Source organism: Eulemur rufifrons, chromosome 20 (genome assembly GCF_041146395.1).
Source record: "Eulemur rufifrons isolate Redbay chromosome 20, OSU_ERuf_1, whole genome shotgun sequence".
Taxonomy (NCBI): Eukaryota; Metazoa; Chordata; class Mammalia; order Primates; family Lemuridae; genus Eulemur; species Eulemur rufifrons.
Window position 1 is genome coordinate 11,351,150 of NC_091002.1, and position 24,917 is coordinate 11,376,066.

The 24,917-nt window shown below is 38.8% G+C and overlaps 1 protein-coding gene across 1 annotated transcript in view; it reads left to right on the top strand.

Annotated features, from left to right (window-relative positions):
* The window catches only part of CFAP61 (cilia and flagella associated protein 61), a 254,315-nt gene that overhangs the window by 38,377 nt on the left and 191,021 nt on the right, over positions 1-24,917 (top strand). The window contains exon 7 of the mRNA XM_069496104.1: positions 5,801-5,960. Coding sequence (XP_069352205.1) covers positions 5,801-5,960 — 160 coding nt within the window. The remainder of the gene's footprint in view (positions 1-5,800; positions 5,961-24,917) is intronic.

A 24,917-nucleotide genomic window follows, 5' to 3' on the forward strand; every position in this document is an offset into this window, starting at 1 on the left:
TTGAAAAGACTAAAAGTGGGAAGATTGGGTAGTGAAAGTGGCAGCAGTGGCTCTTGGGCAGATCTTGCAAGATCACCTCTGAACTGTATCTCTGTTTCTTCTTGATCTTCCTTGAGTCTTCTAGATTCACGTAGTAAGGAAAGGTCTCCCCTATCATGGGGAGTGGAGACCTGGTAAGTGGAGGGAGGCCTGGGTTGGGAAGGATTGAGGCCAGAGATAGACTGGAGTTGGAGATGGAATTTGGCAGGAGGTGGGGGTGGGGGTAAACAAAAAAAGGAGTGGATAAACATAAAGGAAAAAATGGGGCCCTAATCCCTTCTGTCTTATAAGGTCTCTGCTTAGAAATCCACTGTTAGTCTGATGAATTTTCCTTTGTGGGTTAATTTTTGCTTTTGCTGCTTATAGAATTTCCTCCTTCATTTTGATTTTGGCCAAGTTGATGACTGTGTATCTTGGAGATGTCCTATTTGCTATGAATATTCCTGGTGTTCGATGACCATCTTATATCTGGATCTCTGAATCTCTGGTGATACCAGAGAAGTTCTCTTCAACAATTCCATCGAATAGGTTTTCCTTTTTGCTTTTTCTTCTTTTCTCTTAGGGATACTTATAATTTGTATATTGGCTCACTTCACATAGTCCCATATTTCTCTGAGTGATTGTTCATTATTCTTTATTTTCTTTTCTGCATCTTTGATTGGGTTAGTTTGAGAGCCTTGTCTTGTAGCTCTGAGATTCTTTCTTCTGCTTGGCCTAGCCTATTATTGAACCTTTCTGCCATATTTCAAAATTCCTTAAATGACTCTTTCATTTCTTTAAATTCTATTATATCCTTTTTTAATGTTGTCTATCTCTTCAGTAAGTCTTTCATTTGTGCCCTGAAGTTTTTTTTTTTGGCTTCTTTGTATTTGTTTTCAACTTTCTCTTAAATCCCATTCATCTTATTTGCCATCCATATTCTGAATTCTATTTATAACATTTCAACAATTTCCTTTTGGTTGGGGTCTGATGCTGTGGAACCATTGTGATCCCCTGGGGGTGTCTAACTAGCTTGTTTTCTTCATGTTGCCAGAGTTCTTTTGCTGGTTTCTTCTCATCTGAAACCTTTTCTCTCAGCTCAGGGCAGGTAGGTTTGCAGTGCACCTGTTCTCCTTTGCTGAGAACTTTCCTACCTGATGAGAAGCAGAGGTCCTGAGATGGTGTTTTTGTGACCTACTCTGGAGATTGACCTGGCAGAGAAGGGCGGATGCACTGAGAGCCTATAATGCAGCTATTCTGTGTTGTCCCATTCCCCTGTGATTGTCACAGTTCAAACTGGTGCTGGATGATCTTCGTGCAGAATGGTGGGTTGTTCTCCAAGCTGCTGTTGGAAGCTTGGGTTGGGGGCTGGGTGAGTCCCTCTCCACTGAGGCTGGTGTTGCTGGAGATTGCACTGCTCCATCTCCCTGCAGTGCTGACAGTGGAAGCTGGGAGAGGCTATCTAGGCAGTGATCATGGATGTCAGGGCTGCAGGTGTTGGATCCTACCCAGCCCAGATGTGATGGTGGCTGGAGGCTAGTGGGTCACTGGCAGAGTGTTGGACTGTGGGACAGTTCCTGCCAGGCAGCCAGTGGGAGCAGTGATGGAGGGGCCATGGGTTCTGGAAGCAATGCTGCAGCCTTCAGGGCAAAGCTGCACTGCCCAGTGGCAGTACTGGAGCCTCGGGGGTGGGGCTGTGGGGCCTGAGGGCAGATTCATGGGATGGGGTGGCAGTACTGGAGCCTTGGAGACAGAGCTGCAGGGCTGGGCCACAGCACAGGAACCATGGGGGCAGAGCCATGGGGCTGAGTGGGAGCATGGGGGTTGTGGGGGTGGGGCCAGGCAGCTGGGACTCTCCCCCATCCAGGTCCCAGAGGCAGCTGCTACACGGCTTCTCAGGTCGCATCTGTGGTGCCCATTCTGCTCAAATCCCCCATGAAAGGGAGGGGTGCTCAGCTCCCAGTCATGGGGTACAGGAGAGCGTCCTCTCTGCCTGCTCCCTCCCCGCCTGGCTGGGGCAATGAGGAGGCAGCTACAGCAAAGCCCTGTGTAGACCAGGTGCTCTGGACCTGAGAGCTCAGAATGGCATCGATTGCAGCAACCAAGGAATGGAAGCCACCAGGTCTCTGCTATGCCTGCTCTCTGGTGCAATGTCACTGCACAGACTCCACGCAGCTCCCTAATCAATCTGGAGGTCTGCAGTGATGGTCAGGGCCCCCTCACAGCTTGGGTGGCAGCATCTGCAGGGATAGTGTGGAGTCCCGGGGATCTCTCCTCCTGTCCTTCCTGCATGTGGATTGCCCCTGACCCCAGGTACCTTACAGTCTTGCCAAGTGAATCACCCTGTCACCTTCTCCCTCATTCTCAGTGTCCCCCGTTGCTTCTCCCATGATTCACAATGCGCTTTACAAGAAGGCCCATAGGTGGGCATCCACTTGCAACTCTCGATCCGCTCCTTGAGAGCAGCATGCACAGGCTGCTTCTAGTCTACCATCTTGCCCCTCCTTCACAATTATTTTACTATTGTCTATGCTTTTGAGGTTTGTATGTCTACAGTCTCTATATAGTGGGTATGATATATAACAGCATGCTACTGCACATGTCTTCCCAACTACATGTTCAGTGACATTACTTTGGTAGCTTTAAATTGGCCACCATGAAAGAATTTACACTGAAGAAATCAGCAAGTGCTACAAATCCAGGTGTTTTTCCCCTGAATACTGATTAGGCACTTACCAGCACACCATACTTCAAGGCAGCCACCACTGACCAGAGATAACAGAATAGAGTACATCATGTCTATCTCTTCCCAAACCAGCCATGCCAGTTACAGGCCATGCATGCAGAATGCCTGAGAGCTGTGCCTGTGCCCTGTGGGAAACCCTGAAAAAGGTTTTTCATTTTGAGGACTTTCTTCAGCTTGATAGCTACTTTGGGGGAGTTTTGAGTTGTCACTTTGCTACAAGTACCTCGTCACAACTGTATCCTGGCTTCCCTTGACATCTGGTGTTTTTCTCCAAGCTGAGGTTTCAGGGAAGGGAAGTTGGAGGCCAAGGGCGGCTCTTAAAGACAGATGGGCAGAGTGTCTGCTTTGGCACCAACCAGGGCATGGGCAGCAGTGGTCTGAGTAAGCCCCACCGACCTGCAGATGGGGAGAGCCTGCCAGGTCAGCCATGCGCTTGGCATCAGGAAGAGAGGAGCAAAGTCGGCCATGGTCACAACGAGGGCAAAACCCTCACTGTGGAATATTGTCACCCAAAAAGGGATGGGTGGCTCTAGGGCTTTTTGGATGGAAGCATAAACGATAAAGTATACACATGTATGTAAGTGAACCCGTTTGGGAAGACAAGGCCACTATGAATATAGTTTTCTAGCAATCTAAACCTTATGTATCATCATGCAGGTCTTCACAGGATAAACAAGAACAAGAAAACTTTCAGTTTTGTTCTCCAGTATAATTGAAGACACTTTGGTGGTGGAAGGTACTTCTGTCACCTGGAAGATAGACAACAGCCTGCAATCAATGCCTTTTTATTGTACAAATAAAACAGTCCATTAAATCCATTTATTTTTTTTTTAGAAAACACATGCACATAGATGCATTTGGATACTTCTGCAAATTCATATTTTAGAACAGTGTTTCTCAAATCAGTTATTTGAAAGAAATAAAGGAAATAAAGGAAATAAAGGAAATAAAAGAAATAAAGGAAAAAGCAGACACTTCCACAACATGTCCTTGCTCTGTTGTAGCTTATAATTGTGAACTTTTGTAAATTGTTACAACCCTGGTTGAATGATGGGAATATAACAGGTTGTAGAATTGGAGAACGTTAAATCTTTGTTTCTAAATGGCAAAACATGTTTTTCTCATTTTCATCAGAATGTGTGATCCATGCCATTTGAAATCAAATTCCAAACACAATGAGCCATTAGTGTAATAGCTCATTACTAACAGCGGTCTTATAAATAATACATTCTTATCATGCGCATGCAGCTCGCCATGAAGCCAGCAAAAGGTATTTGAGGCCATCGAAGTTTCGTTGTGCCAGCGTGGCTGTAGATTAGAAGGACATCTCCATGTGAACCAAGATGGATGCCAATTTTCCCTGCAGAGAGTGAGGCTGGCCGTCTCTTTCTGCACATATGGTAGATGGATTGGTTAATCAGCGTCTGCTGAGTCTTGGGCCTAAAATTACAGAGAAGCCAGACTACCACGGCGAGGCAGCCTTTGTTCACGGGTGCAAACAAGACAAACAATCACTTGTTATTTGGGAAAAAAATTAAAATGTTTATTTTGGATTTTTATTAAAGTGTCAATGGCTTTATAAAACAGCTGTGTAAATCCAGACTTTTACAGCAAGTATCATTTTGGGGAAGCTGTAAAGAAAGGAATATGCATGGAAAATTAATTTTTAAAGATTTCCCTTGTATTTCAGTATTAAGGAGAAAATAAAGGGAGTCTCACATGTATTTTACAAACACATGTTTAAGAACAAATGATTTTTAACTGGAAGACATATTTAAGAACAAATAGTTTAATATCTAATTTTTTTCTGTGTCATTAAGACTGAGCATTATTATAGCTTGATTCTGTGTTTTAGTAAAGCATTAACCATTTTCTCTGCCTGGGCATTTATGGAACGGTCTGCATTCTTGGGAAAAGGGAATGCCTGTGATCGTTGAGTTCTTCTACTTTCCAAATGGAATGGTTATCTCAGAAATAAAGTCTGGACCATTAAGGGATAGGACCCAGTAAATGCTGGTTTCTAGTAATATCTGTCAGAATTTGCTTAAAATCTACTTAGTAATAAACAGGAATTATTTATATGCAATTTAAAGGACTATGTATTCTCTTTCTCTTTTTAAATTTTAGATACTTTCCTTGCAGAAAAGAATAAAATACAGAATTATTGAAGGGACATACTAAGGAACTTTAATCACAGTCATGTCGCAATGTGGAATATGATAGAATTAAAATCTGTTGTTAATTTACAATATTTTGGTACTAATAGGTCCAGATCAAATAGTTACTCATCTTTCCACTTGTGTATTCCTCATCAAAGACCTAAAATCACAGAGACCACTGCAACAGCTTCAGAACCAAGTGTCTGTTAGGATACTGGGAGGTGATGTGTTTGCAGATGAGACCCACCTGGTGAGCCAGCCCAGCCTGACTCAGGTTTACTTCACTCAAATGTTTCCCACCAAATCTCTTTTCCTCACATCTCCTCTCCATCATACCATCCGATCAGTAAATGAACGAATTCAAGAAAAATTGAAGAGTTTTTACCTGATATGGAGCTAGTGACCATGAACTTCCTCTGCATTGGGAGCCAATCAGATGGGCATTGGAACAATGACCCGCGTCTCACTGAGAACTGTGCATGGTGCAGGGGAGGAAAGTGAACCGGAGGGCAGGGCTTGTGGCAGGATGAAAAACAAGACAGCAAATGGCAGAGGATATGGGGCCAGCAGGGGCATTTTCTGTGCAAAGAGGGCAGGTGTTAAGTTGCTATGATTTCCCATCAAGAACTCTCTGACAACTTCCTGAAATTACTTATGTACCTCTAGGATTGTCCACAGTGGTCACTCATTGGACATTTTTTTTGAGCATGTTGTATGTGCTGTGCCTTGTGCTAGACGTTAGATACTTCGTCCTCCCTTAAATATTTCAAAGTGCTTGCCAAACCTCCAACTGACCACGTGCTGAGGGGCTGAGGAAGTTTCACGATGAAAATCATTTGAGGTCTGATAGAGTAATGAGATGTTTTGGATGTTTCAGGTGGAAGGCTTAGCTGTCGGGTTCATGAGTGTGTGCTCAAGAGTGAACATGGAACTGCTGCATGCCTGCTTTGACTTGGGGCCTTTCCACGGACTCTGTTTCCCACATCCCGATGATGTTCTGGAATCACCGCAAGAGCTAAATGTCCAAGGAAGTCAAGGTACAGTGGCTTTCACAGGGAAATGACAAGAAATTAAATCCAAGCCTTATACACAACTCTACTGTTTGCTAAGTGACAGAACTAAATAGGGCATGTTATACTTCTTTCTCCAATCCCCTTTAAGGATTATTTCCTATGGCTAATCGCATCCTTGTGCAAATTATCTATGAGCACAGATAGTTAAAAGTGCACAGGTATAGTTAGCCTTGCAGCTTAAGGTTTCCCTAACTCAGAAAGTTCACTTTTGGAATGTTTTTTTAAAGTAGATATAAGTTATGGTGAAATAGTTACTAATGTTTCAGGATTTTACACAACATACACACACAAAGCCAAATGTAACAAGTAAATTTTTTAAATAAAGGACTCAAGAAGTTCTATATGCTTTTAGTCTTACTCCCAACAATTAGTGCTTCTGTGTTTATGTCATTGACAAATCATTATACAGTACAGGTCTATTACAAGTAGTCATTTTTAACTTGCTTAACTTATTTCTAGCTCTAGGAAGTAATAGAACCAATTTTAAAATACTGTCTGTATCAAGATTTTCACCAAGTGAAATTAGGTAATCCCAAACTTTTAATTTGTTTACTTTTAAATGATGTTTTAATTTAATGAGGCCTTACCACATGCACGGGTATCTTTGTAGTTAAGTGTTTGGGTTCTTCTAGCAGACAGATGCAGGCAGGCAAGTGACCTTGGGTACATTAATTCACGTCTCTAAACCTGGGTTTCTTCATTTGTAAGATGTAAGAGGTAATACCTCTCACAGGGAGGGGTCGTGAAGTTTCGCTGAGATAAGCCATGTAAAGTGCTTTGCACAGTGTCTTGAGTAAACTTGATCATCGTTAGCAATTGTTATCTCTTTGTGACTGGCCTTTCACCTACTTGAATCTTCTCAGGGTAAAATCAGGGTATTTTGAATTGCTCTGCTTTCTCCTCTCTGAAAGATCATATCAAGGTTATTCAAAAATAGAAAGAGGAGCACTTTGGGTGGTGACAGAGGATTTGTCAATCTAGACAAGAGCAGGTGACCATTTGGCTGATCTTATCCCCTGGATGGGAAAACCAGGCATGTGGGTGTATAGACCTCATCTGAATATGCATACTTTTTACAGAGAACTGCCAAAGCCATAGATGGACAGGTGTTTCCCTTTTATACTGATGACAATACCCTTCCCAAAAGAGAGATTTAAGGTCACCGTTTTTTGATAGTAAAGGCTCACTCGTCCGTGCTTCTTGGTGAAGAGATACCATAGGAATGTTCTGAAGGAACTTTTCAGCATTTGACAAGCTTCAACCATAAATTGTCATTGTCATTTTCAAATGCTTAAATTCTTCTTTGAAAGCAGCTGTTTTTTTTTTCCTCCCCTGTGGCTGTCGTTATGAGAAACAAGTTGAAAAGAAATAGCGTGTTCCTGAGTGGATCTCATGCTGCTAATATTCTGTACACAGAATGAATGGAATATACCTGTCTTAGAAACTTCATTGGAGAATGAAATTCAAAATTTAAACTGAGCCCTGGACTTAAAAACACACATAATTTAATATACATTTGTCTAGCAAAAACCCACAGAGATACAGAAACTAAAAGAAGTCCTAATTCTCTCTACCACCTTTAATATTTTTACTTAAAATCAGTTGATCTAGGACGGGATGGTAAGTAAAGAAAAAGGAAAACTTCTCTTATCTTCCAAACCTTGTTTATTTTCGAAAATCATCTTTATGTTCATTGACCCAAACGTGATTCTTTATGAAATTTTCACCAGGGAGCTACTATTGTAGACTTACAAATAACTCAGGGATGGATTCACAAATCATCGACAGCTCATTATATCTAAGAAGAGTCGTCAACACATTTCGCTGCCATCTTCCTATCAATAGCAGCAAAGAATGAGGCTCCAGAGAAAATTCTAAATGTACTGTGATCTGTTACTTTTTTTCTGATGAAAGTCTCCAGTGAAAGGAAATATAATTTCTCCAAAATGTGAACTAAAATTCTTGTTTCAAATAAGCAGACATCATTGTGTCTCATCTCTTATATTTTGTTCAGCGCATTCTTCATATCAAAGGATTTTTATATATATTCTCTCATTTTATTCTCATACGCGATGTAGGAGAGCGAGGGGATGTGAAGTTCTCTCCGTTTTATACCTGCTCGAGCTCATCCAGGGTTTTAAAGCTCATCAGTGGCTGACCCAGAATGCAGACCCAGCCTCTCTCTGCTTTTGTGCAAGGTGACAGTCTTGGCAAGGTGACTTTTTATCTTGGATGGCTTTGACTGAAAACTCCAGTGATAGGTCTGCTACCCTTAGATACGTGGTCAGTTTTTTTCACTTCCACAAGTTATTTAATGAATGATCAATGATTTATCAGTCACCTACCTATATTGCTCAGACTTTATTTTGTATGTATGTGCTCTGAATAGCCTCTATCTGCCAGAATCTTCACCTCCATGTCTGCAGGCTTTTGCAGAACTGTGGAAAGCCACTCTGACCTGCTCAAGAGGCAGGCTGGAAGTGCCAGAAAATTAACACTCCAGGAGCTGACTTTGCCTCCCCGCCTCACATCCCTGCTTCTCTGCTGATGCTTTCTCTACCAACTCCCAAATAAGTGGTTGGTTATATTTGAATCTTTGACTCAAGGTGTGTTTCCAAGGAATCTAGACCAAGACACTACTAGTCTGGTCTTTTCCTACCAGCTGTGAAAGCATTTATTCATACACAACTGATTGGAGAATAAATACCCCAGCTTCCTTACCCCTCAGGTGGGAAAACCCTGAGACATGAGTTTTGGGTGGTTTCCCAGGGTCCCAGCATGGGATTAAGTTCTAGCTGTCCACGGTGGTAATCCAGGGATCACACAATTTTATTAGTTGCTTTCCCTTCTCTGTCTCTTCCTCACTCTCCTACTGTTGCTTCCTGGAATCACCTTCCACATACTCTAAAATCCTTGACTCAGGTCTGATCTTTTCCCATCATCTGTGAAAACTTGCACTTTTACCTCCTTTTAGTCAAAGCCTTCCAAGATAAAAAGTCACCTTGCCAAGACTGTCACCAACCCTTTCAAGCAGAATAATGTCAAGACTCAATGTTGTTAGACTAATCCCTCCTTTCTTTAGCTTCTTACATCCATTATGATTAGCCTACTGTTCTTTATCATTTCAGCCTTATTAGAAGTTTCCAGTGAATCTAAACAGTTTATGTACATTCAATTTGCATTTTACCTGAATAATTTATGTATGTTCCCATAGCTATGCATTTTGCATATATAACCTTGCATACACTTGTAGATTTTTTTTATGTACTAAACCTTGGGATTAAACTGGGACCTATGGGAATAAGTTCTAAGGATGGTAAATTTTGTCCAAATATAAGGAAATACTATTCAATGTTTATACATTTTTTATTTAGTGGAGGGCCTAGTTTAGAAGTAGCAAATTCCCATAATATTAGAAGAATTTGTAAAGAAACAGTCATAAACACTTAGAAAGGGCTTTCTGCTTGTGTGGGAAATTGTACTAAATGAGATCTAAAATCCTGTCAAATGCTAAGAATCTCTGAAAACTTACTGAACACACATAGGGATGTTCCATACGCCTGGACAGTTTATGAGTATTTTTCTTCAGCGACAGTAAAATGGTTCAAAACAATATTTTCTCCAGTTGGCCCCAGCGCTGGCCTGGCCTGATGTTTAATCAAGCTGCGTCTTTTGTTAGCGACATCATCACAATGAAGATTTTGGAATCAAAATTGAGCTGGCAATTTTCTTGATGATGCATAAGGCAAAATAGGGCACAGCCTGCGTTTCCACAGCTGTATTGGCATCACTACATTTAATAGTTAAAATAAAAAAATAAAAAGCAAAACCAAAACTTTTGTTCCTCATGTAGGCCGTTGCAATCTGGGCAGCATGAATCTCTGTTTTAAAAGACCCCTGCAAGGTTCAGATTCGTAAATCTCATTATGCACCCAGGGCCCACCTAACAAAGTCTCTGTAGAACTTGATGTGCTCTTTGGCAGGGAGAAATTTAATTTTGTATAACAGAATTGTGGGCTTTCAAAAAAATAACTAGTATAGCCCCCTATAACCAAGTCACCCAGGAAAAGTGTTGCTTATTATATGTTTAAAAGGCCCTTCAAAATATAATTTTTGTAACATCCCCATGTAAAACATGGCAATGTTGCCTTTAAAATTTTTTAAAAATCACTCTTGCTGTCAGGAAATGTTTCTTTACATCTTATTTAAATTTCTTTTCATTGAACTTAACATTCTCTTCTTTTTTCAGATTCTCTCTTCTTTTGGGAAACATCTGGAAACACTCTCCGTGTGCTGGAGCTAAAAAACAATGGCTATATTAAGTCTCATTTATTGTATGTTAAATAGTCTCAGGTCTTTTAGCCTCTCTTCCTAAGGTTTCATTTTATATTCCTGAATTCCTTTCTATTTTACTTGATTCTTCTTTTATAATAACATTGACTCCAAATAGGAATGAAACATTTCTCTATAAAGCATAGCAGTATTTCTGCCAACATATTTGCTTTCTATATCTCAGAACATTGATTTTTAACATCCAGTTCATTCTGTAGTTACTAATATTTAACCTGTGACTCACTAGGACCCTATAATAGTCTGTGAGGGCTGCCATAACTAATTATCACAGACTGGGTGGCTTGAAAAACAGAAGTTTATTTTCTCACAATTCCAAGGCCAGAAGTCAGGTGTCAGCAGGGTTGGTTTCTTCTGAAGCCTCTCTCTTCGGCTTGTAAAGGGCCATCTTCTCCCTTCGTCTTCACGTGGTCTTCCCTCTGTACCATCTGTGTCCAAATTTCCTCTTTTCATTTACAAGGACACCAGTCATGTGGAATTAGGGCTCACCCTAGTGACCTCATTTTAACTTAATTACCACTTTAAAGACTCTGTCTCCAAATACACTCACATTCTGAGGTACGGGGGGTTAAGACTTAAACATCTGAATTTTAGGGGGTAGAGGGCGACACATCACAGCCCATAAGAGGCTCTGTAGTATCACCCTTCCTTCCTCTGGTCCCTGACAGGGTGGCAGTGGTGGTATGTGCTCAGGGTGAGGCCTTTTGGGTATTTATATCCTCCTGCAAGCCTGCATTTTCCCCCTGGCTGGCCATAAACTACACCCACCCAACACTCTGTCTCCACAGCGACACCTCACTTCCCACTGAGTGGGCTTCTCATTGCTCCTGGGTTTCAGGTCCCCCTACGAGAGGAGCTGTGCTCTGTATCCTTCAGGGGCCTGGTCACCTCTATCTCCCAGGAGGCTAGGGTGGGTTCTGTGGCCTCTTTCCCGTCTCTCATCTCGGTGGCCACACAGTGTTATTACCCACTTGGTGGCAAGTGCCACCAAATTTGCTGTTTTTTTCATTGTGATTTGGGCTTTGGGCATCTCAGTTCTTCCTCTTCCTCCTCCTTTCCTTCCCCCGGGGTCCTGTGGTACAGTTCTTTGGTGCCTTGTGGCCAAGGCTGCACTGCAAGGCTATGACAATACTTAATGTTTGTACAAAGCCTAAAGTACTAATTTATATTTGTTACAATTTGAATCTCGTCTTTTTTAAGCCACTGAATATCTTTTAGTATGTGAAAAATAACAAAATTTCATTCTTCTAAAGCTTTAGCTGCTCTTGCCAACTTTGGTTTTCTAGATTAACTATACAAATTCTAATGCTTTACTAGAGATGTTAATAAAACAAGTAAATCCCATCAGACCTATGACCAGGCTGAATAGGTTATCTCCAAGGTCAACAGTCTCTGGACTCTTGCAGGGGTTCTCAGGGCACAGCGCATGGACTCGTAGCATAACAGGTAGACTGTGACCCAGACCTGAAACACAGAACTTGTTGTCAGGGACACTGCCCCAAAAGCCATCTTGGTGAGCCTTCTGGTTATCTAATAAAACCTGTTGCTAATTTTCTATCTTAATTCTAATGCTGGTTTCTAAACCCTTTCAAATGTCTTCGAAAACAACAGCAGCAACAAAAGATGGCAAATACTTAAGAATCTATTATTTTGCAGAGAGTAAGATAACAGGGACCTGTATTCCTACTTTCCTCTTCAGCACTGGACCAACCTGTGGTATGAGTCAGCCTCTCTTTCCAACAGTCAGATTCATTTCACAATGCTGGAAATACAAACGCATTTTTATATAGGGCCTGGAGGTCTTTGAAAGAAAAGTGGCTTTATTTATATTCGTTATGATCATTATGTGCTGGGATTATTTTCTCAGTAGGCGGTGTCTCTTTTGCCCATATTTATGAAGCAGGGGAGAAGGCATTTAATGAATTTCAAGGGTGTATTTGACTGTAAAACACATCTCAGTATATTCACATGTAAATAACCCTTTTATTTGTTCTCTCTGGTGACCTTTTTCCTTTTGGGGGTAGATCACAGTTTGTTGTTGTTTTTCATTTCCAAATAGAACACTGAATGATAATAATGAAAGATTATGCAAAAAAAATCCATGTTTAAAATAATGTTGATATGCCACTTGTGTTGCAGGATAATTATAGTAATTTGGCTATTACGCTATATGGAGTCAGGAGTTAGTTACTAGAAAACACAGTGATAGGGGTGATTCAAGGGATTTTCATCTCAACTGGCTGTTTGATCCTACTGACTTTTCTCTTGAAAATCAATTGCTTGAGGAGAATACTCTGAATTCCCCCTTGATTAAATCAGCCCGTCAGTGGGCTGTGCCCATTGCACTGAGGTCACTGTGAGTTCTGTTTACAAAGGGATTTTGACGACTCTTAAAATATCATGGGCCAAAATTAATCTGAGCAAAGTGACTAAGGAAGCAATTACTAAAAAAAAAATCACAGTTTTTGTACATGGCAGCAAACAAAGGAAAATTTATTAATTCTGAAGCCCAACATGAAGCCAGTTATTTTGCTACTTGGTGATAGGCCTTCTCTCCACTGCATTTTGCTCGGGTTTTTGGTGTTTTGAGACCTCCAGGGACAGATAGGCTTGCTATGCAAAAGACCTGGAAGAGGCACCTTGGAAACATCTTTGACAACTGTCGTTTTCTTCTCAAGGTTCTGAATAGATTCAGATTTTCTATTCTTTTGAATCAATGTTAGGAAATTAGATTTTTCTAGAAAAGCTTAGTTTAGTATATGAATTAAAAAACCATTATCATGCAGTTGTGTATAAATATAGGTATGTGTATGTATATATACATGATATATGTGTATATGTATATATCTAACCCTGTGGGAAAAGACTGTCTTTTTTATTGAATGCTGATTTAAATCTACATGAAATATTCTAGAATAAAGAGAAAAATAAGCAAATCATAACACTACATAAAAAATAGTATTTATAATAAGTGTGGGGAAATATTCACCTTCCTTAAAACTGAAATGAACATTAAAACCCAACATCTCTCCCCCTCCTTTTGCCTACTGAATTGTAAATATGTGCTGTAATTAAAATACTTAGTTCTGGGGGGAAAGTACCATTATGAGCCCTCAGATTTTCTGACAGCTCTCAAGTTTGACTGATATAATCCTCTGGAATAAAATGTAGTCATAGTTACCAGAACCCATTAGATGTTCATATTCCATGACCCCAACTACAGCAAACCTGAGAAAATATTGCTAATATGAAAAGATATATATTCAAGAATATTCACTAAGCTTAATCTTAATACTAAAAATGAACAAACAAAAAATATTCAAATAAACAAGCAAATTAAAAAACCCTAATCTCCCACAAGAGGGAGATGGCTAAAGTTGTCAATATGCTTAGGACAGATGAGTAGCAGCCTTTACAAAGAAGGTTAAAAATAGCAAGGGGAAATGGTTAAGATATAATCTTATGTGAAAAAAAAAAATCAATGCAAAATGAATTGAAGTATGAATAGAACTACCTACGAAACATGTGTTATGAAGAATTCTGGGAGGTAATGAATTAAAATGATAAAAGTGATGGAGTCGTGGAAATGGCACTAAGACAATGCTTTTATTTCCTCCATTTTTTAAAATGTGAAAACAATCTTAAATTTACAGAAAAATTGCAGGTACATTTTTTTCCCTTCTTGATCCATTTGAGAGGAAGTTGCCAACATAATGCTGTATCACCTCTGAATACTTTAGTGTGTATTTCCTACAAAGAGGGATGTTCTACTTTGTAACCTCAAACATCCACCAAAATCAGAGAATTAACATGAATATGTTACTACCATTTAATCTTCAATCCAAAAACCCCGTTTATGTTTCTCCATTTGTCCCAGTGATGTATTTCATAGCAGACAGATCCAGCCCAGAATAACAAACTACAGTTAGTCACACTATCTTTCAGTTCCTAACAGTTCGTCTTTCCTTGACGTTCGTGACCTAGATACTTCTGAAAATTATAGGCCCATAGTTTTGTAGAATGTATTTTAATTTATCCTTGTGTTTGATGTTTCTTCAAGATGAGATTCATGTCATGCATATGGAACTCTGGGTTCTCAGTCTATACTATCTGGCATGACACATTTTCAGTCTGTCTCATTACTGATAATGTGTATCACTTTGGTCACTTGATTAAAGTGATTCTTTTAGGTAAAAGTTAAAATTATTTTAGCTTATCCCAGTCTGTGCAGAAATATATAATAACTTCATTATTCCTGACCTCTATATTGACTACTATGATTTCACTTGTAATCAACTGATCCTGCTTTATTTCCCTCTTGGAATTTCAGCTCTGCCCCGTCCAGCAGCCCAGCACCGATCCTTGCTGCAGTTGAGGTCTACTTGGGTAAATAATGCTCTTGGTTGCCCAGTAAGTCAGTCCTGCTGTGCTTGAGCTGGCTTCAGCTTCTGGTAACTGCTGCTCTATAGTCCATTTCAAGTAAATGGTTCCTGACTCACTTTGAGACCAAAATAGATTTCACCGAGGCAGCTTCCTTGCTACCTCTAACCAGGATGCTCAGAAGGTGCCTGGACCCAGCTTCTAAGGGCTCAGTCTGAAGCTTTACTCAAACTTTCTTCTCTTCTGTAGCTGTGACTATATCTCCTTCTTTTCCTTAACGTTGTCTTTGCTTTTTACCTTCTCTTTAAAATCAGATTTTCCTATTTGGTCTTTTCAAAGAACTAGCTGTTAATCTATGAAGTCTATGGGTTTCTTTGTAATTTATTAATAACTGCTTTTGTTCTTATGACCTCCTCCTAATTTCTTTGAATTTGTTTTGCTCTTTCTATTCTAGTTACTTGATTAATTCATTTTCTTTTTTTTTTCTTGTTTTAATATAAAAGCATTTGTTGGGATGAAAGACTTTTCCTCTACCAATTTAGGTCCAAGTGATAGGGGGCCTGAAAATTAACTGACAATAGATTAACAGGAGAGCAAATTATTATTATGTATGTGGAAGTATGCTGTAGTAGTGAACAACTCATTGAATAGCCAGAGGTAAATGTGTGTACAACAACTTAACAAAAGGGAAGTGGTAAGGCCTTGTGGGGATGAGGGGAAACTTCCCCTTTCACCCCAAAGTTTGCTGAGAGATCAACTCACAGGGCAGATAAATGAGAGGAAGAGGTTTATTTATCCTGTTCACTGGTTGAATCACAGAGTGATTACCCAATATCCTAATGGGATCCAGATATTTTTATACCTCCTTTTAGTGGGGACGGGAGAGATGAGAAATATAGGTATTATAATTCTGTTTAGGGGCAATAAATGGTTGCTAGGAAGCATGAATGGATGGGGGAAACAGATTGACTTGTAAATTAGCCCAAGAAACAGGTATTATGTTTAAAATTATTTGGACCAGGTCTAGTTGCATTCTTGATTTTCTTTTCTGCAATATAGTGAAATAAGAGGGATAGGAAGGGAAGTCAATTGTTCTTTTGATGTGTCTGTCTGGTTATGCAGATAGAGGGAAAGCCCCTTCCAGGGGCCTGTTGATCTCTAAGGGCCTTTCATTCAAAATACTCTTTATACCAACAAGTCATATTTTGGGGTGAAATTTCCTGAGATCCTTCAACCTCACTGGGAAAGTATGGAAGTTCTACTGGTCTTTTTTTTTTTTTTTTTGAGACAGGGTCTCACTCTGTCACCCAGGCTGGAGTGCAACGGCATCATCATAACCCACTACAACCTCAAACTCCTGAACTCAAGCTATCCTCCTGCCTTAGCCTCCCGAGGCATATTCTCTTTTCTATACATTGAAAGTTTATAACTTAGTTTATTTTAAAAGTTAGTTTTATTATTGCCAAAGAATAGAAAAGAACTACTTCTGGGTACATGTACATTTGATACATTCATATAATTTGTAAAGATCAAACAGTATAATTGGGATACCTATCACCTTAAATATTTATCTTGTCTTTATGCTAGAAACAGTCAAATTATTTTCTTCTAGCTATTTTGAAATATATAATAGATTATTGTAACCTATGGTTACCCAACTGATCAATCAAACACTAAATTTGTATCTTTTATTAAACTGTATATTTGTACCCATTAATCAACCTTTCTTCATGCTCCCCTGACTGCTAGCCTTTCTGGCCTCTGGTAACCAATCTACTCTCTATTTTCATGAGATCTACATTTTTAGTTCCCACATATGAATAAGAACATGTAATATTTGTCTTTCTGTGCTTGACTTACTTCATTTAGCATAATTATTTCAGTTCTATCCATGACTTGTTTCCTTTGCTGTGTAGAAGGTTTTTAGCTTGATGTAAATCCCATTGTCTATTTTTCCTTTGTTTGCCTGTGCGTTTGAAGTCTTAAACAAAAAAATCTTTGCTCAGACCCATGTCCATGAGCATTTCCTCAATGTTTTCTTCTAGTAGTTTCATTATTTCAGGTCTCAGATTTAAGTTTTTGATCCATTTTGATTTGGTTTTTGTATATGGCAAGAGATAGGGGTCTAGTTTCATTCTTCTGCATGTGGTTATCTGGTTTTCCCAGCACCATTATTGAAGAGACTGTCCTTTCCCCATTGTATGTTCTTGATGCCTTAGTCAAAAATTAGCTGGCAGTAAATGCATGGTTTTATGTCTGGGCTCTCTACTCTGTGCCATTGATTTATATGTGTCTGTTTTTATGCCAGTACCATGCTGATTTAGTTACTGCAGGTCTGTAGTATAATTTCAAGTCAGGTAGTATACCTCCAACTTAATTCCTTTTACTAACAATTGCTTTGGTTATTCAGGGTCTATTTTGGTTCCATATCAATTTTAGAATTTTTTTTTCTATTTCTGTGAAGAATGTGATTGGCATTTTGATAGAGATTGCATTGAATCTATAAATTTCTTTGGATGGTACTGTCATTTTCACAATATTAATTCTTCCAATCCATGAGCATGGAATATCTTTCCATTTTTTTGTGTAATCTTCCATCAGTGTTTTTATAGTTTTCCTTACATAGATTTTTTGCTTCTTTGGTTAAATTGATTTCTCGGTATTTTATATTCTTTGTAGCTATTACAAATGGGATTGCTTTCTTGATCTCTTTTTCAGATTGTTCACGATTGGCGTATATAAATGCTACTGATTTTTGTACATTGTTTTTGTATCCTGCAACTTTACTGAATTTGTTTCTCAGTTCTAACAGTTTTTTGATGGCATCTTAGGTTTTTCTAACATCTGTGAACAAGGCCAATTTGGATGACTCTCATTTCTTTCTCTTGCCTAATTTCTCTGGCCAAAACTTCCAGTATTATATCAAATAAAAGTGGTAAAAGTGGGTGTCCTTGTCTTGTTCTGGATATTATAGGAAAGGCTTTTAAGTTTTTTCATTCAGTGATAGTAACTGTGGGTTTGTCATATGTGGCCTTTACTATTGAAACGATCATGTGGCTTTTCTCTTGGCTCTGTTAATATGCTGTATCATGTTTATTGATTTGCATATGTTTGAACCATGCTTGCATCCCTGGGATGAATCCCACTTGATCATAGTGAATGCTCTTTTTGTATATTTGTATATTTTGTATATTTGAGATGGGATTTTGCTATGTTGTACAGAATGGCCTCAAACTTCTGGGCTCAAGCAATCCTCCTATCTCAGCCTCCCAAGTACTAAGACTATAGCTGTTCACCACTGTATCTGGCTGGTAAATGATATTTTTAATGTGGTGCTGTATTTTGTTTGCTAGGATTTTTGTATCTATTAATGTGTTCATCAGTGATATTGGTCTGTAGTTTTCTTTCTTTGTTGTGTCCTTGTCTGGTTTTGGTATCTGGGTAGTGCTGGCCTCATAGAACTACCCAGAAGTTGGAAGAACTCCGTCTTCTTCAATTTTTTTTAAAAGAGTTTGAGTAGGATTGGTATTAGTTCTTCTTTAAATGTTCGGTAGAATTCATTAGTAAAGCCATCAGGCCTGGGCTTTTCCTTGATTACAGACTTTTTATTATAGCTTTAATCTCTTTACTCAGTATGTTTGTTGAAGTTTTCTCTTTCTTTATGGTTCAGTCTTGATAGGTTGTGTGTATCCAGGAATTTATCCATTTCTTCTAAATTTTCCAATTTGTTGGTCAGTTGTTACTATTAGTCTCTAATGATTCTTTATATTTCTGTGGTCTTAGTTGTTATGTCTCCTTTTTGTTTCTGATTTTATTTATTTAGGTCTTCTTTCTTTTTTTCTTAATTAGTCTAACTAAAAGTTTGTGCATTTTGTTTATCTTTTCAGAAACGAACTTTTTTTCCATTGATCTTCTATATTTTTTCAATTTCATTTACTTCTGCTCTGATCTTTATTATTTCTTTCCTTCTATTAAATTTGAGTTTGGTTTATTCTTGCTTATTATGCACCCTATTAAGGTATACAATTAGGCTATTTATTTGAAATCTTTCTACTTTTTTGATTTAGGCATTTATTATTATAAACTTCCCTCTTAGTATGGCATTTGCTATATTCCATAGATTTTGGTATGTTGTATTTTCATTTTCATTTGTTTCAATAAATTTTAAAATTTCCTTCTTAATTTTATCATTGACTCATTAGTTGTCAGGAACATGTTGTTGAATTTCCATGTGTTTCTGTATTTTCTGAGGTTTCTCTAGTTATTGAGTTCTAGTTTTATTCTATTGTAGTCAGAAAAGATACTTGATATAATTTCTACTGTTTTGAATTTATTGAGACTTTTTGTGGTTTATTCTGGAAATGTTCTATGTGTTGATAAAAAGAATGTACATTCTATAGCAGTTGAGTCAAATTTTCTGTAAATGTATGTTAGACCTATTAGGTCTAGTGTGTAGTTTAACTTGGATGTTTCTTTGTTGTTTTTCTGTCTGGATGATCTGAAAGTGGGGTGTTGAGGTTTCCAGTGATTATTATATTTGGGTCTATCTCTCTGTTAACTCTGGTAATATTTGCTTTATACATCTGGGTGCTCCAGTGTTGGGTGCATACATATTTAGAATTATTATATTCTCTTGCTGAATTGATCCCTTTATCATTATATTATACAATGACTTTCTTTGTCTCTTTTTACAGTTTTGGTCTTGAAATCTATTTTATCTGATAGAAGTATAGCTACTCCTGCTCTTTTTTGGTTTCCAATTTCATGGAATATCTTTTTTCATCCTTTTATTTTTAGTCTATATGTGTCTTTATAAGTGAAGTAGATTTCTTGTAGACGAAATATAGTTAGGTCAGACTGAAGAACTCCTTTTACCATTTTCTGTAGGGTAGGTCTAGTGTTGATAAAATCCCTCAGATTTTGTTTGTATAGGAAAGTTTTTATTTCTCTTTCATATTTGAAGGATATTTTTGCAGGGTATAATTCTAGGATTAAGTTTTTTCTCTGTCAGCACTTTAAATATGTCATGCCACTCTATCCTGGCTTATAAGGTTTCCACTGAGAAGTCTTCTACCATTGTGGTCCCCAACTCCCAGTCTGTAGACTGTTACCAGTCTGTATTCTGTTAGGGACCAGGACACAGAGCTCTGCCACCCCCCTTCCCCACTGTCTGTAGAAAAATTGTCTTCCATGAAACTTAGGAACTGGGGTGAAGGGCGTTGGGGAAGTATTGGCCAGCAGGAGGTGAGCGGCAGGCAAGCAAGCAAAGCTTCATCTGTACTTACAGCTGTTCCCCATCACTCCTGTCACTGCCTGAGCTCCACCTCCTCCCCACCTCCAAATCCGTGGAAAAATTGTCTTCCATGACACTGGTCCCTGGTGCCAAAAAGGTTGGAGACCACTATTCTACCAGATGTATTGGAGCTCCTTTATATGTTATTTTTCCTTTCTTTCTTTTTGCTTCCCTTAGGACCCTTTCTTTATCTGTGATCTTTGGGAGCTTGATTATTAAATGTTTGGGTTAAATCTGCTTGGTGTTCTATGACCCTCTTGTACCTGAATACTGATATCTTTTTCTAGGTTCTCAAAGTTCTTTGTTATTTCTTTTAATAAAATTTCTATACCAATCTTGCTCTACCTCCTCTTTAAGGTCAATAATGCCTTAGATTTGCCCTTTTGAGGCCATTTTCTAGATCTTATAGGCATGCTTCATTTTTCTCTTCTTACTATGTATTTTCAAATAAGCTGTCTTCATGCTCACTACTTCTTTCTTCTGCTTGGTCAATCTGCTGTTGAGAGACTCTGATGCATTTCTCAGTTTGTCAATTGAATTCTTAAGCTCTAGAATTTCTGCTCATTTTTAAAAAATTATTTCAATCTCTTTGTTAAATTTCTCTCATAGGCTTCTAAATTCCTCCTCCGTGTTGTCTTGAAGTTCATCAAGTTTCTGCAGGACAGCTATTTTGAATTCTTTGTCCGAAAGTTCACATATCTCAATCACTCCAGGATTGGTCACTGGTATATTATTTATTAATAGTTTGTTTGGTGAGATCATATTTTCTTGGATGTTCCTGATGCTTGTGTATGTTTGTTGATATCTGGGGATTGAATAGTTAGGTATTTATTTTAAACTTCACAGTCTGGGCTCATTTAAACCCATCCTTCTTGAGAAGGTTTTCCAAATATTCAAAGGGAATCAACTGTTGTGATCTAAGTCTTTGGTCACTACAGCCATATCAACACTAGGGATGCTGCCAGGACTAGGTCCTTCCCTTCAGGGCAGCATGTTTCCTTATGGCCCAGGTTGGGTCCATAAATGCTGTCCCAGAACTAAGGCCTACACTTAGGTGCTTCAGGAGTCTGCTGAATCTGCCTGGTACTTTATTTTACTGTGGCTGAGCTGGTACCTAAGTTGCAAAACAAAGTCCTCTGAACTCTCCCCTTTCTTTTTTCCAAGTGGAGGAAGACTCTTCCCGAGCCACACTGCCTGTAATTGAGGTGGAAGGTGACACAGGCACTGGCTTAGCTGCCACCGCTGGTGTCTCACTGGATCACATGCACCCCAAGTCCACTGGCTCCGAACAAGCACAGCCACAGGAATTGCCGAAGGACTGTGGTCTTTGTGATCCAAGTGCCTTATGAGTTTAGTCCAGGCCCAAGGCTGCTTTTTGTCAGTTGGTGGTGGGGCTAGCTGGAAATCAGATTTCTGGCTGAGCTGGTCTAAATGCTCCCTCCATAGGCACCAGCAGAATTCTGCCCTGTGCTGTGTTCCCCTGTGCCAGGACGGCCCTGAGTTTCAATGTAAAGTCTCACAATCATTTCACTTTTCCTCCCCCTGCACACACAGATTCTCTCTCCACTCACGGTGCTGGTACAGCACTGCCAAGGGCTGGGGGAGGGGTGGCATAGGCAATGCAAGATTGTCTTTTCTGCCCTCTTCAGTGCCTCTTTCCTTGATATAATGGTAAAACCAGGTAGTATGAATGCTCACCTGATTTTTGGTTCTTCTGAAGGTGCTTGCTTGTGTGGATAATTGTTGAATTTGGTGTTCACGTGGAGAGACGATCACTAGAGGTTTCTATTTGGCCATCTTGCTCTGCCCTCTTTGTGAGTAAGGATCTTGAGATGAGGAGATTAAATGGGGTATCTGAGGAGCCCTAAATGCTATTACAGGCATCCTTATAAGGGGGTGACAGAGGGAGATTACACAGGCAGAAGAGGAAGAGGCAATGTGATTATGGAAGCAGAGATTAGAGTGATATAGCCATGACTCAAGGAGTGCTGAAGTCTACAAAAGCTAGAAGAGACAAGGAATGGATTCTCTCCTAGAACTCTGTGGAGTGAGCATGGCCCTGCTGGTACCTTAATTTCAGCCCAGTGATAGTTCTGGCCTCCAGAATAATAAGAGAATAAATTTCTGTTCTTTTAAGACACTAAGCTGAGTGGTAATTTGTTAGAGCAGCCGCAGGAAACTAACACAATTACAAAGAAGACCAAGGAGAAGGAAGCCAACCAAGGCAGAAAAACATGTCAAGGAAAAAGGACTTCTTCACTCTTCAGTAAAGCTCCTTGAAAGAGTTGTCTGTGCTCATTGTTGCCTTTGTCTTTTATTGTCTCAAGGCTACTTCTTGTCATTCAGGTCTCAGCTTAAATGTCAGGGAGGACTTCTCTGACCACCCTGTCTAAAGCAGGCCCTGAGATCTGATTTTCTACATTCCATCTGTAATATTTTCTCATATACCTACTAACTTGCTTCAGCAGTGCAAGGCCCTCTTCTGTCTTGTTACTTGCTGAATCCCCAGCAATGTTTATCTAATAAATGGTAGTTATGAAATACATATTTTTAAATGAATGAAGGAACAAGTAAATGAACACTGGTATGTTTTGTTCATATCTCTGTTCTAGCAACTCTCACACGGTAAGATAGTTGGGGCTGTGTGTGCCTGTGTGTGTGTGTGTCTGTGTGTGTGTGTATGTATGTACACCACTGTAGCATGATCACATGGGAGCCTCTAAGAGTAAGATCTGCAACTTATTTATTATTTACTTCTAGGTACCTAATAGAGTGTCTGTAACTCATCCTCCATTGAACTTTGAATTGAATGATTTAACTTGAATCTCTAATCTTTCCTTTCTCCTCCTCTTAAAACTGAGTGCCTTAAATTCATTAGTCAGTCTTTTCTGAAGTCATCCATAATATTCAAACACTAAACAAAAATGACCATTTTATAATATTTTGAAGATAGAAATTTACATTTATAATTAAACTTTTTTGGAATTTTAATTGCACTAGTAATATAATATATGAAACTATCCTCCCTTAAAAATATTAGGATTATGAAGTTAAAGCTGAGTTCCTTGTGATCAGCTTCCAATCCTGATTTTCCGTCACCTCTCCAGAAATAGCTATTGTTATAACTTTAGTTTGTATCCTTCCAGACTTCTTTTTTTATACTTTTATATAAAGTCCATGTATTCATAGAAAAAGCACTACCTTTTTGAGGGAGTGCTTTTTATGTAAATGGTGTCATATGAATATGCAATGGTTAGAAATTTCCTTCTTCAGCTTTTTGAGATCTAATAATGTTGATATGCATAGGTCTAGGACATTCCTTTTACCTTCTGTATAGTACTGCACGGAATGTGCCACATTTGTCCTTGGATCGATATTTAGGTTGTTCCATTATTTTGCTATTGCAAACAGTGCTGCAATAAACATCCTGTACATGTCTCCTTGGGCCCCTTGCAAGAGTTTCTACAGGCTACATTCCCAGGATTATTCTTGGTAGGCTTGGAGGTACATGGCCACCAAACATGGCTGTACCAGTGACTTTCCTCCTGAGCCTTTCTTATTTCCCCAGTACTTAGAGTTGTCAGAATTTTTAACTTTGTCCAATATGATAGGTGTGAAAAGAAATACCATTGTTTTAATTCTATTCTTCAAATACTATTGAGGCTGAACACTTTTCATGTTTATTGTTCACTTACATTTCCTGTCAATTCATTTTCTTTGTCTATTGGGTTTTTTTCTGTTTCTTGGAATTCAATCATTGGCCTATTATATTTGTTGCAAATATTTTCTTCATGTATCTACTTATTTTTTTAAACATTAAACTTTTGACGGAACTTTTAAATATTGGTACGGTCAAATATGTCAATATTTTTCTTTTATTACTTCTGCTTTCTGCATTTCTAAGGAAGGGTTTCCCCCACCTACAATATCATAGAAGTATTTGCCTATTTTTCCTTCTAGTAATTTCAACATGGGTTTTTTAAATCTTCAGGCTATAATCTAATGCCTTTTTTTTTTTTTGAGACAGAGTCTTACTCTGTTGCCAAGGCTAGAGTGCAGTGACATCATCATAGCTCACTGCAACCTCAAACTTCTGGGCTCAAATGATCCTCCTGCCTTAGCCTCCTGAGTAGCTGGGACTATAGGCACGTGCCACCATACCTGGCTAATTGTTCTACTTTTTGTAGAGATGGGGATCTCGTTCTTACTCAGGCTGGTCTTGAATTCCTGACCTTCAAGCAATCCTCCTGCCTCAGCCTCCTACAGTGCTAGGATTACGGGCATGAGCCACTGCTCCTGGCCTGCAAATGATTTTTGTGTGTAGTAAGAAATATAGGCCAAAACTTATGTTTTCTCATATGGTTAGATAACACTATCAAATATTTTATTTTTTCCCCACTAATTTGAAATGCCACCTTTAACATATATCAACATTTCATAACTATCTGGCTCTATTTCTGAATTTTATCTTGTTCTATTCTTACCCTAATAACCTACTGTTTTGATAACCATGGCTTTGTAATATGTCTTAATATTCAGTAAGGAATTTGGCCTACTCTGTGTTCTTCTTTCTTAAAATTTTGTTTAATCATTATGCCTCCATATTTACTCTTTTAGAATCAGTTTATTTCATTACACACAAAATATTATTGAGATTTTTGATGGATATTTAAAATAAATGTGAAAAATATAAGATTATATATTATTTACTCCTAAAGCATTCAAGGTGTATTATTTTATATTCACTATGTATTATGTCTATTAGATAAGGAGTAGGGTAGATCCAAACTATTGTGGGACCTAAAGTGTATGCAATTTGGAGGCCTCTTTAGGGACAATTATGAAAAATAATGAATGCAACAGTAGATGCTGTGCTTGGAGACGTCTGTGCTAGGGAG